The sequence below is a fragment of the Arachis ipaensis genome, chromosome B09 (genome assembly GCF_000816755.2).
Source record: "Arachis ipaensis cultivar K30076 chromosome B09, Araip1.1, whole genome shotgun sequence".
In the NCBI taxonomy this organism is placed as follows: domain Eukaryota; kingdom Viridiplantae; phylum Streptophyta; class Magnoliopsida; order Fabales; family Fabaceae; genus Arachis; species Arachis ipaensis.
Genome location: NC_029793.2, coordinates 7,785,384 through 7,801,931, shown reverse-complemented (window position 1 = coordinate 7,801,931; position 16,548 = coordinate 7,785,384). Strand labels below are relative to the sequence as shown.

The window sequence follows — 16,548 nt, the reverse complement described above, 5'->3', positions numbered from 1 at the left end:
AGGAAAAGTATAGGGTACCAACATATTATCTGCCAACTCTTATTTATAATTGTGTTTCATGGAAGTGTGTTCGTGGATGTGTCCAATAATTAATATATTTTAAATACATATATAAAGAGACACATCCAGAAAATATATCTATAAAGGCACTTCTATTAAACATAGCTATAAAAAAGATATTTTTATTAGACACATCCACGAACACACTTCCATGAAACACAATTATAAATAAGAGTTGGCAGAAGTTGGCAGATATGCTGTTGGTAACTTAGTGGAACCGTTAATATTATTGTTGCTGGTGTAATGGTGTGCGCCTAGTATAGCTTTTGTGTGCCAGCTGGCACTTGGAGAACCTGGGGTCGCTCACCTTCTTGCACCCCTCCTCCTCCATTCCAATATTGATGAGATCGTCTGCCGGGTGGACCTTGGTGTCATAGGCCACGTGGTACGACTCCAAGCCGGGAATCCTCTGTTGGACTTGGTTGATCTAGGCCTTGTCCTCCTCCAGGAACACGGTACGCCCGCCGTAGTTGAGGGACGTCCACATGAGACTGTCATGACCCAGGCTGAACAAGTTCAACACCAACTGCAACGGCGGCTTCAGTAACACATCTGGTTCATGAAAGAGAAGTGATTTTTGTCAATGGTGGTGAATCCGACGAGACAGATGTCGGTGATAGAAGAGGAGTGGATCGCGGTGGGGAGGCGGAGAGGGCCTGACGGTGAGAAAGAGGGGTCTGTGTGTATGTAGAAAAAAATAATTTAATTATTAATTTTTTAAAAAATATTTTGGTAAAAATATAATTTAATCAATAAAAGAATAATTTATTAAAGGGTATTTTGGTAAGCAAAATTTAAAGATAAAAAATAAAATTTTTGTTAATGGATATTTTTTTAAAAATAATTTTTTCTTAAAAAATGGATAAAGTTAACATTAGATAACACAAAAAATTTAAAATGGACTAAAGAGGAGATTTTTTAAAAATGAGAAGGGAGATGAATGTACATTTATAAAATAGAGGGGAGGAGAGTGTCATTTTAGCATCTCGCAGAGAAGAGGAGTGGAATTTTCCCTATAAATTAATGTGATTTTGTTTAATTTTTGGATAATCCTTTATTTTCATATACTTTTCCTCAAATTAAAAGTTGGAATATATCTGTTAACAATAATGTCCTTTAATTTGTAAGATAACATCATCCGGTGACGTCAACATAATAAGATCAGGCAAACCGCGGTTCAAATATAAAGGTGTTGTCTCCTTTTGCACTCATGAACCCTAACGTGCAACAACAGGATCGGAGAATAATTCTGAATTGATTATTATTGACCAATATTGGGACCTGTAGAAAATTAGCAAACATGTAAATTAAACCTCTAATTTGATAATGGTTTCTCACTAAAAAGCTTTAATTTCGACATGAATAAGTGAATCAATTCAAAATTTAGTTAATAAAAAAAGTATTATAAAATTTACTAATAGTTAGTGAACAAAATACTGAACAAAGATTAGGTTTTTGTTATGAGAAAAAAGAAAACTAAAATAAAAAGAAAAATATTCACAAATTATTAGTTGAAAAAACCAAAGTTAGTTTCTAACTAACATTTTCTTCAGGACAGATACTGAGAGGAGTTTGATCTATAAATTTTATTTAAATAATATTTCTTATCTTGACTAGCATCATATATTATTATTATTTTTCCAAAGATAACAATTAAAATTGTGTTCTAATTTTTTTTATGTATATTTTAAGTAATTATCTAAATATTTTCATGAAAATTTCGATCAAATGCACCAGTTATAACTGTGCTAAATATGAAATCTATTTGTCAATTATAAAGAAGTTTTTTTTTTAGTTTTTTTTATCATGTTTTTAACCCTTTCTAATCACTTTTGTTCTTTTCATAGTAAAAAGCATTTTTAATTATCAGCTTTATCTATGGTTATAACAAATAAACAAAATAAAAATGCTTACGTTTTTCATAGTAAATAAAAAGCATTTTTAATTATCTCCCGGTTTTTGGTTTGTATTCATTTAATATTTTTGGGTTTTATTTACACATGCTAGGACTGAATCTGATCTTATTGAAAACATAATCCAAATGATTGTCCAGAAATTGGATCACAAATATACAAGTGAACTCAGAAGCCCTTTCATATATGACCAAAACTATGCATGCATTGAATCTGTACTGACTCACTCAAGGGGTATTAAAACCATTGGGATTTGGGGCATGGGCGGCATTGGAAAAACCACTATTGCGGCTGCCATTTTTCAAGAGTTCTCTCCCAAGTACCAAGGTTGTTGTTTCTTGGCCAATGTAAGAGAAGAATCTTCAAGGCATGGCCTCAACTACATTTTCAATAGACTTCTTTCTGAGTTGCTGCACGAACATGTTCATATTACCACTCCAAAGATTGTGTCTTCTGCTATAATCCGCAGATTGAGGCGTAAGAAAGTTTTCATTGTACTGGATGATGTGAATACTTCTGAGCTTCTAGAAAATTTGCTTGGAGTGGGACAAGATTATCTTGGACTTGGTAGCAAAGTTATTGTTACGACCCGAGATAAGCATGTTCTTCTGAGTAGATCAGTGGATCACATCCATGAAGTCACAGAAATGAATGAGGAGAACTCTCTCAAACTCTTTAGCTTGAATGCCTTCAACAAAATCCATCCTCCTGAAAATGGTGGATATTGGGATCTATCAAAAAGGGCACTTGCTTATGCCAGAGGAAATCCCTTAGCTTTGAAAGTTTTGGGATCATTTCTTCATTCCAAAACTGAAAAGGAATGGGACAATGCATTGACAAAACTAAAGAGGATTCCTAATGCAGATATTCAGAAAGTGTTGAGGTTGAGCTTCAATGAATTGGATGATACAGAGAAAGATATATTCCTAGATATTGCATGCTTTTTCAAAGGGCAAGAGAAAGAAAAAGTGGCAATGATATTAAACGAGTGTGGTTTCTACGCAGATATTGGAATAAGAAACCTTTTAGACAAGGCTCTTATATCAATAGCTACGAATCAAAGCATACAAATGCATGACTTGATACAGGAAATGGGTCACAAAATTGTGTGCGAAGAATCTCTCAAGAACCCTGGAAAGCGGAGCAGAGTGTGGCAACCAGATGAAGTTTGCGACATATTAAAAAATGATAAAGTAAGAGAATAACACTTTAACAAAACACATCTTTTTTTATTTAAAATATAGTTTATATAATACAATTTTACTCTAATTTTAATTATATTATATTTATTTTTCAGGGATCCACTACTATTGAAACTATATACTTGGATTTGACTCAGCAGACAGAAATATGTATAAGCTCCAATGCATTTAGAAAGATGCCAAACCTAAGGTTACTGGCTTTTGCTAGCAACAATGGTTATGGACAAAAGAGAGTTGATTATACATTGAGTCTTCCAACAAATCTGGAGTTGCCTAATAACTTGAGATATATTCAATGGGATGGATGTCCATTAAAAAATCTCTGTCAACCACTTCTTGGCCTAGCAAGCTTGTTGAACTCTCCATGCCATACAGTGATGTTGAAAAGCTTTGGGATGGGCCACAGGTAATTTTTTTTCCCTTCTAAATTTATCCCTTACAGTGATATAAGTTTAAGAAAGGAAATGAATATTAACTTGCTTGATTCATTGTATGTCACTGCAGAATTTTCCAAGTTTGGAGAAAATATAACTGAATGGCTCGAAACAAATGATAGAATGTCCAGATTTCTCAGGTGCCCCAAATCTAAATTCAATATGGCTGAGTGCATGTGAAAGCTTGATTCAAGTTCATCCTTCTATTTTCTCCCTTCCAAAACTTGACTATTTAGCTGTGCACGGATGCAAAAAACTTAAAGAGCCTTTCAAGCAACAATTGTTCATCGTCTCTTCGCGCAGTGGTTGCCTACGATTGCCCAAATCTGCAAGAATTCTCAATCCCAATTTCAAAAAATCAGTCCAATATTCATGTCCATTTGAGGTCAACTGCCTTGAAACAACTACCATCATCAATTGTGCATCTTCAAGATCTTACAAACTTCTCATTTCCAATAAGTGATCTCCTGATGGATCTTCCTGAAAAGTACACCAATCAAATCATGCTTTCAGACCCTATTAGTCATAAATCTGACCCAGTGGCCACCTTACGTACAATCCTACCTAGCCCTATCTTCCGTTATCTAAAACAACTGAAATTTGATGGGTGCCAAAGTTTAACTGAACTCTCAGATAGCATTTCTTTGTTATCATCATTGTTGTTCATAATCCTGCATAACACTAATATCATGACCTTTCCAGAAAGCATTAAAACTCTTCCACGGCTCAAGATTGTTATAATCTGTCATTGTGAAAGGTTACAACTTTTGCCAGCGCTTCCACCTTCCGTTCATGACTTCAAGGCCTGGGACTGCAAATCTTTGAGGACAGTGTCAAGTTCCACAGAACAACTACAGAGACAGCATGGTACTACTTTCATGTTCCTAAACTGCGTGAAGTTGGATGAAGAGTCATACTTTACCATTTTGAAAGATGCCATTATTAGGATGGAAATTAGGGCTAAAGCACAACAACTATCACCAAGATTAGAAGAAAGCAGAAATGAAGAATGCACTGTTGTTGATGATGGTGATGGTTATGTCAGTGAGCATAATCCTAATGTTGGCAAGGTTTGTTATTTCTTGCCAGTTAGAGGCAGGAAACTTGATGACTTGTTCCATCATTGCTCTTCACAAAATTCCATTAGCATTCAACTGCCACTAAGTTCCAATTTCTTTGGTTTCCTATTTTACTTGGTTGTTCCTCCAATACAACCATGTAACATGGGTGAAGTATTTGAAATTAGGTTTGGATTTGAATGTTACTTGGAAACAAGTTGGGGTGAAAGGACCCATATAGCAAGTTCGTCCTCAATAGAATGGCACTGCGACTTTAGGCCTGGACTTGAGATGAATGTGTTGTCAGATCATGTGTTACTGTGGTATGATTCACAATGCTGTAAGCAGATAATGGAAATAATAGGAGGAAGAAATGTCATTGATGATGACAAGAATACGAATCTGGCAGTCACGTTCTTTGCTTGCCTACCAAACAAGGAGGAAGTGGCTATAAAAGCGTGTGGCATCCGTTGGATATACACAAATATGGAGAAGGAATCAAGAGGCTGTAGATTCAAGAGAAGTAGGGAAGTTTTTGAGTCAGAAGCCATTGCATCTCCAAATGAAGAAAATGGCTTGGAATGGATAGAACTAGTTCCTCCAGCAAAGAAATTTAAGCAGAACGTTTTGGAAGCTTCCTCAATCCTTGAAGTTGAATCAATAGAAAACTTGAGGTAATCTTTCAATTAATAAACTGTTTATTATAATTGAGTATTGAGCAATAATTAAGTTTAATATATGCATGATCTAGCCAGATTTGTTAATAATAATAATAATTTTCCTCTTTAAACAAAAAAATGAACAGGAAAAAACTCGAACAACTTTTCCACATTTAACTTGATGGAAACTCATGTAATGCGGAGATAAATGAATGATTCAATGGTCCCTCTATCGGTCTATCCTTTTTTCTTTTTACCATGCTGGTGAAATCTAAACCAACGGTTAGATGCAAGAAAAATTGTGTTCACTTGCTATACTTATTATTTTTATATGAAAGTCAGTTTAAAAATTATTTTGTAAATACAAAAGAGCTATCAAATCAGTTATACTCACCATATATTTAATTTGCTTACATTTATACATGTTGCTTTATATAATCTCTTTTTCAACAAAATAATTAAACTTGTATATTATTAACAACATAATTAATTTTTTTATGAACACAAAATATGTATTTTTATACTGTGAGGATTTGTCGGCTGCTTTTTATATCTATTTATGGTTGATTTTTGTTCTATATCAATGTTTTAAATTTTAATGGATTTTTTAAGATGCATTACTTTTGATTGGTTTGTGTTGATAATATAGCAAGTAATGAAAATGATAACTGTTAGTTACAAATTAGTTATAAATAATTTTGCATATCCGATCCTTTTCCATTCTCAGTCTCATTGTATATAAATACCTCTATTATTCTGTAATACACAGCAATGCATGAGTAATAATACAATCACAACTTTATTTTCACTCTCTGTACACAATTGTCTTTTGTTCTCTGTCTTTCTTGCAACACAAGATTCTGAATTCTCTCTGTGAAAAAAAAAAAAAAAACAAATTCTTCTTTTGGTTTGACACAAAATTGGCTAGAGGTTACAAGTGATATAAATGGAGCATAATGAAGTTTCAAGAAAATTAAAAAATATTATAAAACTTAAATTTGGTTTAGAATCAAGTATGAGACAAATGGTTCTTATCAAGTTAGAAAACTCATGAAACTACTTATAAGTTGTCCAACTTGCATAATCAAAATTTTAGTCAAAATTTGTAACTTGAAGATAAGTTAGGTTAGTTGCAATCTTTGTCTTAGTCAAAGAATGAGTTGTTACATAAGTTGATATTTATCAACTTGTTATACAACTTGATAAAGATGAATGTGAAATAAAACTCTAGTACACACTTGTACAATTTGTGCATAACTTGATCAACTTGTAAATCAAATGCACCTTCACAAAATACTATATATAAGAGGTAAAGGCATTTGCTAATGTATGCCATGTTTTGCATAGATTAGTGAGTGAAACCTAGAGTGAAAAGTAGTAAGGTCTCTCATATGTATAATTCCTTTGTAAGAATTTTCATAATACGTAAGAGAGTATTGTAGACTTCTCTATGTATTGTGAGAGATTGTAATTTTACCACTTTGTCATATTATTTTCACTATTGTCTATATTCTTGTTCAATTCCATCTATTTCTCGTTCACAAATTTTAGTTTTGTTATTTTGTCCCTATTAACTCTGGTACCTAACAGTGGTATCAGAGCTTTAGGTTCTTAATCTTCCGCTGCAAAAGGATAAGCTGGTGTCAGAATCATGGCAACAAAATTTAAGATCGAAAAATTCAATGGGGATAACTTTTTCCTTTGGAAATTGAAGATCAAGACAATTTTGAGAAAGGAGAATTGCTTAGAAGCAATAGAAGGCAGGCCTACCGACACTAATGATGACAAGTGGAAAGAGATAGAGAGAAATGCCGTTGCTAATTTACAGTTGGCTATGGCAGATTTCGTATTATCAAGCATCTTAGAAAAACAAACAGCAAAGGAGATTTGGGAGGCACTCACTAAGTTGTACGAGACAAAGTCACTTCACAATAGGATATTCATGAAAAGGAGGCTTTATTCTCTTCGTATGAGTGAATCTGCATCGATGACAGATCACATCAACAATCTTAATACTGTATTTTCACATCTGACAGCCATGGAGTGTCAAATTATAGAAAATGAACATACTGAACTTCTTCTCCAAAGTTTACGAAACTCGTATGATCAACTTATCATCAACATCACAAATAACAATATTGCTTATCAACTTCGATTTGATGATGTTGCTGTCGCTATTCTTGAAGAAGAAAGCAGGCGCAAAAATAAAGATGATCAAACGGAGAGTTCAAAGCAAGCAGAAACTTTGTCGTTGATGAAAGGCAGATCAATGAAACGTGGCTCTAGTGGGATTCAAAATTGTAGTAGATCAAGGTCTCAAAAGAAGAACCTTACTCGTTACAATTGTGGCAAGAAAGGACACTTAAAGAAAGATTTTAGTTCAACAAAAAGAACACAGAGAAAACTGCTAATGCAACTACCGCACATGGTTGTATTGCAAACACCTGATGGAGATGTTTTGTGCATCGAAGCTACTATTGGTCATGAAGACAATAAATCACTAGCTGATGTCTGGCTATTGGATTGTGCAGTAACATATCACATTACTTCACATCATAAGTGGTTTAGCACTTATGAACCTATTTCAAAAGGATCTGTACTCATGGGAGATGATCATGCCTTAGAAATTGCAAAAATCAGTACCATCAAAATTAATATGTTTGATGGTTCCATCCATACAGTTCAAGGTATAAAACATGTGAATGACCTGAGAAAAAATTTGTTATCTGTTGGGCTGTTAGATTCTCAAGGCACTACAAGAAAATAAGCTTTCTGCCATATTTTTAAAGCGTGCCGAAAAGTACAAAAAGTGTGCTAATAGCTTTTTGCTATGCTTTTTGAGCTATCGGCACGCTTTTGAAAGGGTCACATCCGCCAACATGCCGGTTGCTCTATCGCGACGCTTTTGTAGATTTATCGGCACGCTTTTTTTGTTGGCAAGCTTTCATTTCTTGCCACGCTTAAAAAGTGTGGCCATAGGTCTTAACCTATAGGTACACCTTAAAAGCATACCGAAAAGTGTACATATCGCCACACTTTTGAAGTGTGCCGATTAGGTTGGTTTTGGGTACGCTTCAAACATACAGTCACTTCAAAACCGTGGCTTGCCAGTTAAAATCTTTCGCCACGCTTTTTTGTCAAATTAAAAAAAAGGCAGAAAATTAGAAGGTATAAAAAATTGATTTTTTATTGATTTACATGAATTATTTACATGCTATAATTATAATTAAAAAATCACAATACTTTAACAAAACTAATAACTGAATTAGGACAAAATAAGTTCACCATTAGAACTTAGAAGATCATTAAAACTATTAAATTTGTGGCCAATTTGCAACCATCACAGTACAGATTTAATCAGCTAAATCTTGATTTAGAAGTGGTGATGCAGCAATGGTTACGTGCCTGAACTCTTCATAAGAAATCAAAGTGCCATGCTTCACATCAGCCAATGTTTTGGGAGTCACCTGCATAACAGGCACAAAAAATATAAGTAAATTAATCAAAATCATGTGAGGTCTACAGCTCAAAGGCAGTTGCTGATGATAATGATCGTTCTTCACCTCCATGCAGTATTCATTCTTGTTTTGAATAGTAATAGTTACGATTCTTAAAAAGGAAAAAAAGATTGAAATATAAGACTTTGTCCATCTACAAATAAAAATAAATTAAGTTCTGGTGTAAACATGTGACAATAGTGCATCAAGTTTTCCACTATTCAGTAATGATGGGAAGATATCTCCATGGCCAAGAGGGTACCTATGCATGAAGGAATCACTCATAAACCAAGCTTAGGAAGCTATGAGCAAAGACATGCTGAAAGACCAAAGTTACGGCGGCTAATTAATGAACACACGATACATTCCACAACAACAACAAAAAATACACGTGTTTAAGATGTACTCGGAATATAATATCAGTAGAAAGTGCACACAAAAAATACACGTGTATTTATCAGTGGAAAGGACACAAAATAAAGGCCAAGCAAAGAGCGGACCGTAAACTAACCTCAATTTGGATAACAACTAAATCAAGAGAAGTCAGCCCATCACGAACTTCAATGACAGATCTGCATTACATTTATACATAAATTAAGACTTACATACATGGCATGGAACAATGTGATGTAATATATTAAAAAATAGTTTCCATAATTTTTCTCGTTCACGAATCTATAAACTTTCATGATAATACTAATAATAAAGTGACGAAGTCTAGCTTGAAAGGAAATTATTTTTTAATTTTTGTCTTTTTACTGGTGATTAAATAACCAAGCTGAAAAACCAATTGAAATGCCTAGTGATGTTCCAAATTCTAGTCAATAAAGTTTATCAGACTAATCATTGTGATAAGTATCAAAGAAGCACGAACCAGTAACCAAGTAATTACATACTGAAAATTCCGCATCTAAACTAAGCATAAAAAAATACAAATAATTACAATAAACAAGTAAAATAATAAAATCAGATTCAGCATATTTTGGACCAGTGCAACCCATAGTTGTCTCCAAGTTTCCATTGAGCTTAAGCACCATAAGTTTGTCCAAGAGGCTCTTCACCTCGGAAGAGGCTACACCAGTTTCAGTTCAGGCAGCAAATACATTGATTAGCTACATTAGATTCAAATCAACTAATCAGACAAAAGAAAAATGCAAAAAAGAAACTTACCTTCAGGAGTAGTTGGAGCTAGACTGTCATAACTTATAAGGCACAACAACTTCATCTGTAGGCATCTGGATCTTGCTCCATTCAAACTAGAGAGCCGCATTGACCTAAATAGAAATGAAGCTGGCAGTTACAAAAACGAAGATGTAACAACAAAAGCAAGCAACAATCATAAAGGAAAAAAATTGTTGAAGGTTTAAGAAAACAATGTATCCCATGTTTGAAAATTCTAAAAAAGTGGAACTGAAAGGTTAGAAAGCCCTTATATAAGGTGTTTGTGTTGAATTTTTTACATTATTTGTAACAGCGAGAACAAAGGACCTATTCGTAGCAGCGAGAACAAGTACACGCTTTTAATTTACTAAGCAACTCATTCCAAAAAGTAATTGAAGAAAGAAAGCATAAGTTTGGGTTTTTATTTACCAAATCTCCAACGAGCTTGAACAAGAGCCATGTCAGGATTGCCAATCAAGAAGGGAATGGCTCTTCTCAAGAAATCAGGTTCAGGCCGAAAATCAGCATCGAATATTGCAACATATTCAGTGTTTGACATAGCTACGCTTTAAACCTTCTTTAAGTGCACCTGTTTTGTATCCTGTTCTGTTCTCTCATATTTGGTATGTTATGTTTATGCCTTTACTTCCATCTCTGGCATTCCATCTCCATCATTTACTGCATTATTTTTTATTTCTTATTAGCAACACATATTTCCTAAGACTCATTGATGCAACTTCAGTACCTAGTTAAATAGAAACAAGATCGCATTAACGAAATGATGATTGATGGAAAACACAACTACTGAAGATATAAAAATAGATCGTGGAGGTACTTTCTCTGAAGCCGCTCTTGAATCGGCAAGGCACGTGATGGAGGTAGCTCATCCTGCCAGTGCCGGTGGTCTTTCTGCGGATGGCCTTCACACTCCAGTTATCTGTAATAAAAAACACAGACTATCACTACAGTCAACAAGTCTCACATTAAAGAAAACATCATTCCAGGTTCTGTGATTAACCATGATTGAACTACTAAACATAGACATCCCAACATATATATGATTTCATTACAATTTACAAAGTACAAACCACACACCATAGTAATTTTCCACACAATGAAACCTCAATTTTCCACCAAAAACACCAAACGAAAGAAACCTCAATTTCACCAAAAACACCACACACAATGAACACCAAAAACCCTCCAATTTTTCACGTCACATGAATTTCACCAATTGAAACTACAAACACAAATTACTAAAAAGCAGCATTCATCAGAGATACACGTATTCAAATAATAATAGCAAGAAGAAGTGAGATTAGGATGACAAAATGAATACATAACAATATTCATGTGTTGCATTTCCTTGAGGAGAGAAATCTTGCGAATTGCAGTGCTAAGAACGCCTTCATTCTCCTGCTCAAGGCGAATCTTCTATTTTACAAATTAAAACAGTAGCACAGCAAGAGCTAATCACTAATCAATTCAATAAAAATTTAACAGCAGAAAACATTTAATAATCATCCAATTTTCTTGATTGATTTCTAAATGGAGCATTTTAAAAAAATGAAGATGGAGCACAACTGAGCACTAACCTTCGAGCAGCACGGTGAGCATAACCACGAGAGAGAGGCGAGCAGCACGATGATCTGAATGGCGAGAAGGACGACAAGCAAAACAACAAGAGGAATGGTGAGCTAGTTAACACAACAACGAACCTGGTTGCGATCTTGAGCGCAAAAGGTGGCAACGGTGAGAAAGATGGTGGCGTGATGGAGGTTAGGGTTTTCTGAACCTTTCAAGGAAAATCCATTCAAAACCCTTTGAAAGCAGCGTCGAGGAAGACAACGACTACTGACGGTGACGGCGACGACAAGCTCGAGGAAGATCACTGTAATGAATGATGAAGATGACCATGAAGGCGATGAAGGGCAGTGATGAAGATGATAATGAAAGCGATGAAGGCTAGGTGCGATGAAGATGATGATGAATGACGAAGGAAGGGTTCGAAGGTAAAGGTGAAGCTGACGACGCGGTTTAGGGTTTGGAAGTGAATTTTAGGGTTAAAAGTGAATTTGGTAACAATGTAAAACTAGTGTGTTGTTGTTATCATTTTTAGGGTTAAAATTGAAAACTTAGCAAAAAAAAAAGTTAAGTGTGGAAAAAAATAGGTGGGACAAAAAAAAAGCGAGGCCGAATTTCAAATCAGTGGCCACCTTCATAAAAGAATGCCAATTTCCCTTTATGGCCACGCTTTTCAAGCGTGGCAATAAAAAAGCGTGGCCAAATTTTAAATAAGTGGCCACCCTCGTAAAAGCGTGCCGATTTTTCTCTATGGCTACGCTTTTCAAGCGCGGCAAAAAAAAGCGTGGCCAAATCACAAATCAGTGACCACCCTCGCAAAGGCATGGCCATTGACCACTTTTGGGCACGCTTTAAAAGCATGGCAAGAAAAAAGTATGCCGACAAGCCTTTTTTCTTGTAGTCAGAGTACAAGATTAATATTGAAAATGGATCATTGAAGGTGACTAATGGTGCTCGTATGATCATGAAGGCAAAACGGATAATAACCAATTTCTACTTGCTTTCTGGAGATATAGTTCGAGATGTAGAAGCATCAGTTGCATCTGTTGACCAAGATGCAACGATGATATGGCATTGCAAATTAGGCCATATGTCAGAACGTGGTCTACAGGTTCTTGCAGAACGTAATCTCCTTTCAGGGCTCAAAACGGTGAATCTACCTTTCTGTGAGCATTGTGTGACAAGCAAACAGCATAAATTGAAGTTTAAAAGATCAACTGCTAGAAGTAAGCATATACTAGACTTGATTCATTCTTATGTATAGGAATCACCAGAATTATCAATAGGAGGGGCAAAATATTTTGTCTCTTTCATAGATGATTACTCACGAAGAGTGTGGATATTCACCATCAAGAAGAAGTCAAATGTGTTTCTAGTATTCAAGGAGTTTAAAACACGAATAGAGCTTGAAACTGGAAAGAAAATAAAGTGCTTGAGAAAAAATAATGGAGGAGAATACACTGATGGTGATTTCATTGCATTTTGCAAGTACGAGGGTATTCAGTGACAATTCACAGTTGCATATATACACCTTAGCAAAATGGTATTGCAGAGCGGATGAACAGAACTCTTCTAGAAAGAACTCGAGCTATGTTGCGGAATGCAGGATTAGCCAAGTCTTTATGGACAGAAGTAGTCAAAACAGACTGCTACGTGATTAACAGATCGCCATCAACAGCAATTGGATTAAAAACTCCAATAGAGATGTGGCAAGGTAAGCCACCTGATTATTCTTCTCTCCGTATCTTTGGATGTTCTGTTTAGGTGATGTTCAATACCCAAGAAAGAACAAAGTTTGATTCTAAATCAAGAAAGTGTATCTTCTTGGGTTATGCTGACAATGTAAAGGGGTATTGTTTGTGAGACCTCACAGAGTTATTGTCAGTAGAGATGTTATATTTGCTGAAAACGAGTTGCAAAAGGAACAAGAAAACAACAATAGCACTGAAGAAACTACTTCAATATACATGACTGATAAGTTTAGAGAAAAGAACTCTTCTGAAGTAGAACCTGAGTATATTGTACAAGGACTAGCTGAAGCTCAAAGAACAACATATGAACTGAGAAAACTATCATGGCATGCCGACTATGTCACGACTTACCATGATGTATATTGTTTTGTTACAGAAGATGAATAACCATCAACCTTTCAAGAGGCTGTTGAAAGTCCAGATTCTTCTTTATGGATGACAGCCATGCAAAAAGAAACGGAAGCACTATGCAGAAACAAGACATGGGAGCTTGTCCCACTCCCGGACAGAAAGAAAACAATTGGTAACAAATGGGTTTACAAAATAAAGTGCGACAATCATGAACAGATAGAACATTATCGTGCAAGACTGGTGGTGAAGGGATTTGCTCAGAAAGAAGGTATTGATTTCAATGAAATTTTTTCTCCAGTAGTTAGAATTTCTATAATAAGAGTAGTTCTTGCTATATGTGCTGTGTAACTTATATCTAGAACAACTAGATGTAAAGACTTATTTTTTTATGGTGAACTTGAAGAAGAAATATATATGCTCCAACCAGAAGGCTTTGAAGAATCAGAAAAAGAAAACTTGGTTTGCAAGTTAACCAAATCTCTGCACGGCTTAAAGCAGGTGCCGAGATGTTGTTACAAGAGATTTGATTCCTTCTTATTAGTCTTGATTACAACAGACTTCAGTCAGACCATTGTACATATTTGATACGTGTTTCAAATGTTCGTGATATGAAGAGTTCAAGTGTTATTTAGAAGATATTAGTTTACATTTTTAGAATATTTTAATTTAATTGATATATTTTGATTTCGTTTATTTAATTATTAGATTGATCCTTATGTTTGTGGACTTAGAGTTTTCTATATTTTAACCTAATAAGAGGTTATAAATACCTCATAAACTAGGGTAGTCGGAATACAGAATGATTTAGAGGTTTGATAACCCCTTTTTGGTTTCGTGATAAAACCATGATGTGGACAATTGAGGTTGAGGAGTCGCTCTCTTGTTGCATCGGGGTATTGGGTAAAAGGTTGAGGAGTCCTTTTCTTATTGCGTCAAGAAATTGGGTAGAAAGTATAGTGATTCTCTTTGTACTCAATTTCAATCTATCTTTTTTGTTTCTATTTCAATTTCAATGTATCTTTTTATTTAGTTTGAATCTTTATCTTCTTGTTTATCTTTTATTTCTTTATCATTTGGTCTTATAAACTCTTATTAGGTTAAAATAAAGAAAATCCTAAAGCCCATAAACATAAGGCCCAATCTAGTAATTAAATAAATAAAATCAAAACATATCAAATTAAATTCAAACATTCTAAAAATGTAAACTAATAACTTCTAAATAACACTTGAACTCTTCATATCACGAACATTTGAAGCACGTATCAATATTACAAGAGGTTTAGTAATGGTGATTTCATCATTTTGCTGTTATACGTGGATGACATGTTGGTGATAGGGCCCACAAAGATCGTGTCAAGGAATTAAAGGCTCAATTAGCTAGGGAGTTCAATATGAAGGATTTGGGACTAGCAAACAAGATTTTGGAGATGCAGATTTGCCGAGACAAAAAAGATAGGAAGATTTGGCTATCCCAAAAAAATTACTTCAGGAAGGTCTTGCGGCGCTTCAACATGCAAGAGTGTAAGCCAATATCTACCCTACTTCCTGTTAATTTTAAATTATCTTCTGAGATGTGTCCTAGCAGCGAAGCAAAGAAGATAGAAATGTCTCGAGTACCGTATGCATCTGCAGTGGGAAGCCTTATGTACGCCATGATTTGCACCAGACTAGATATTGCTCAGTCTGTCAGGATAGCCAACAGATTCATGGCAAATCCAGAAAAAGAGCACTGGAGTACTGTAAAGAGGATTCTAGATATATTAAAGGAACCTCTAATGTTGCTTTATGTTTTGGAGGATCTGAATTTACCATCAAAGATTATGTTAACTCTGATTTCGCAGGAGACCTTAACAAAAGAAAATCCACTACAGGATATGTCTTCACACTTGCAGGAGGTGCAGTAAGTTGTTATCAAAATTACAAACAATTGTAGCATTATCAACTACAGAAGATGAATATATGACAGCTACACAATCTTGTAAGGAAGCAATTTGGTTGCAAAGATTAATGGAGAAACTCGGGCACAATCAGAATATGATTCCAATATTTTGTGATAGTTAGAGTGCCTTGCACATCGCAAGGAATCCAGCCTTTCACTTAAGAACGAAGACATATGCGTTCAATATCATTTTGATCATGAAGTAGTGGAGTAAGGAAAAGTGGATATGCAGAAAATTCACACTAACGACAATCTTGCAGATATCATGACAAAACCAATCAGTACAGATAAATTTGATTGGTGCAGATCTTCTCTTGGCCTATTGAAAATATGAGTAGCATGAATACACTAAAAGAATAATTTTGAGTGGGAGATTGTGAAAAAAAGAAGTAAAATTCTTCTTTTGGTTTGAAGTCAACAAAATTGGCTAGAGGTTATAAGTGATATAAGTAGAGCATGATGAAATTTCAAGAAAATTAAAGAACATTATAGAACTTAAGCTTGGTCTAGAATCAAGCATGATGCAAATGGTTCCTGTCAAGTTAGAAAACTCATAAAATTACTTGCAAGTTGTCCAACTTGCATGGTCAAAGTTTTAGTCAAAATTTGCAACTTGAAGATAAGTTAGCTTAGTTGTAATCTTTGACTTAGTCAAAGAATGAGTTGTTACATAAGTTGATATTTATTAACTTGTTATACAACTTGATAAAGATGAATAGGAAAGAAGACTCTAGTACACATATTTGTGCAATTTGTGCACAACTTGATCAATTTGTAAACTAAATACACTTCTACAAAATACTATATATAAAGGGTTAAGGTATTTACTAATGTATGCCATGTTTTATATAGAATTAGTGAGTAAAATTTAAAGAAAAAAAATAGTAAAGTCACTCATATATATAATTTCTTTGTAAGAATTTTCATAATATGTAAGAG

The 16,548-nt window shown here is 34.6% G+C and overlaps 2 protein-coding genes and 1 long non-coding RNA gene across 8 annotated transcripts in view; 2 read left to right on the top strand and 1 right to left on the bottom strand.

Annotated features, from left to right (window-relative positions):
- The window catches only part of LOC107614894 (TMV resistance protein N-like), a 4,155-nt gene extending 570 nt beyond the window's left edge, over window positions 1-3,585 (top strand). Inside the window, exons 2-4 of the mRNA XM_021111726.1 lie at window positions 324-603; window positions 2,068-3,166; window positions 3,271-3,585. Of these exons, the coding sequence (XP_020967385.1) occupies window positions 324-603; window positions 2,068-3,166; window positions 3,271-3,585 (1,694 nt within the window). The remainder of the gene's footprint in view (window positions 1-323; window positions 604-2,067; window positions 3,167-3,270) is intronic.
- Window positions 3,366-5,688, top strand: LOC110266566 (disease resistance-like protein CSA1). The gene is made up of 2 exons (XM_021111443.1): window positions 3,366-5,341; window positions 5,473-5,688. Exons 1-2 carry the CDS (start codon window positions 4,080-4,082, stop codon window positions 5,501-5,503), a joined length of 1,293 nt encoding a protein of 430 aa, XP_020967102.1. The 5' UTR covers window positions 3,366-4,079; the 3' UTR covers window positions 5,504-5,688.
- On the bottom strand, window positions 8,500-12,108 carry LOC107619794. Of its 6 annotated transcripts, none has more exons than XR_002354086.1 (6): window positions 11,580-12,106; window positions 10,820-10,921; window positions 10,414-10,729; window positions 9,994-10,097; window positions 9,335-9,895; window positions 8,500-8,793 (listed from the first exon to the last, which is right to left on the bottom strand). It is a non-coding gene; the product is annotated as an uncharacterized LOC107619794 (long non-coding RNA). The 6 variants fall into 6 exon arrangements; XR_002354088.1 differs by having other exon boundaries at window positions 9,335-9,395; window positions 9,812-10,097; window positions 11,580-12,099; XR_002354087.1 differs by having other exon boundaries at window positions 9,335-9,395; window positions 11,580-12,083.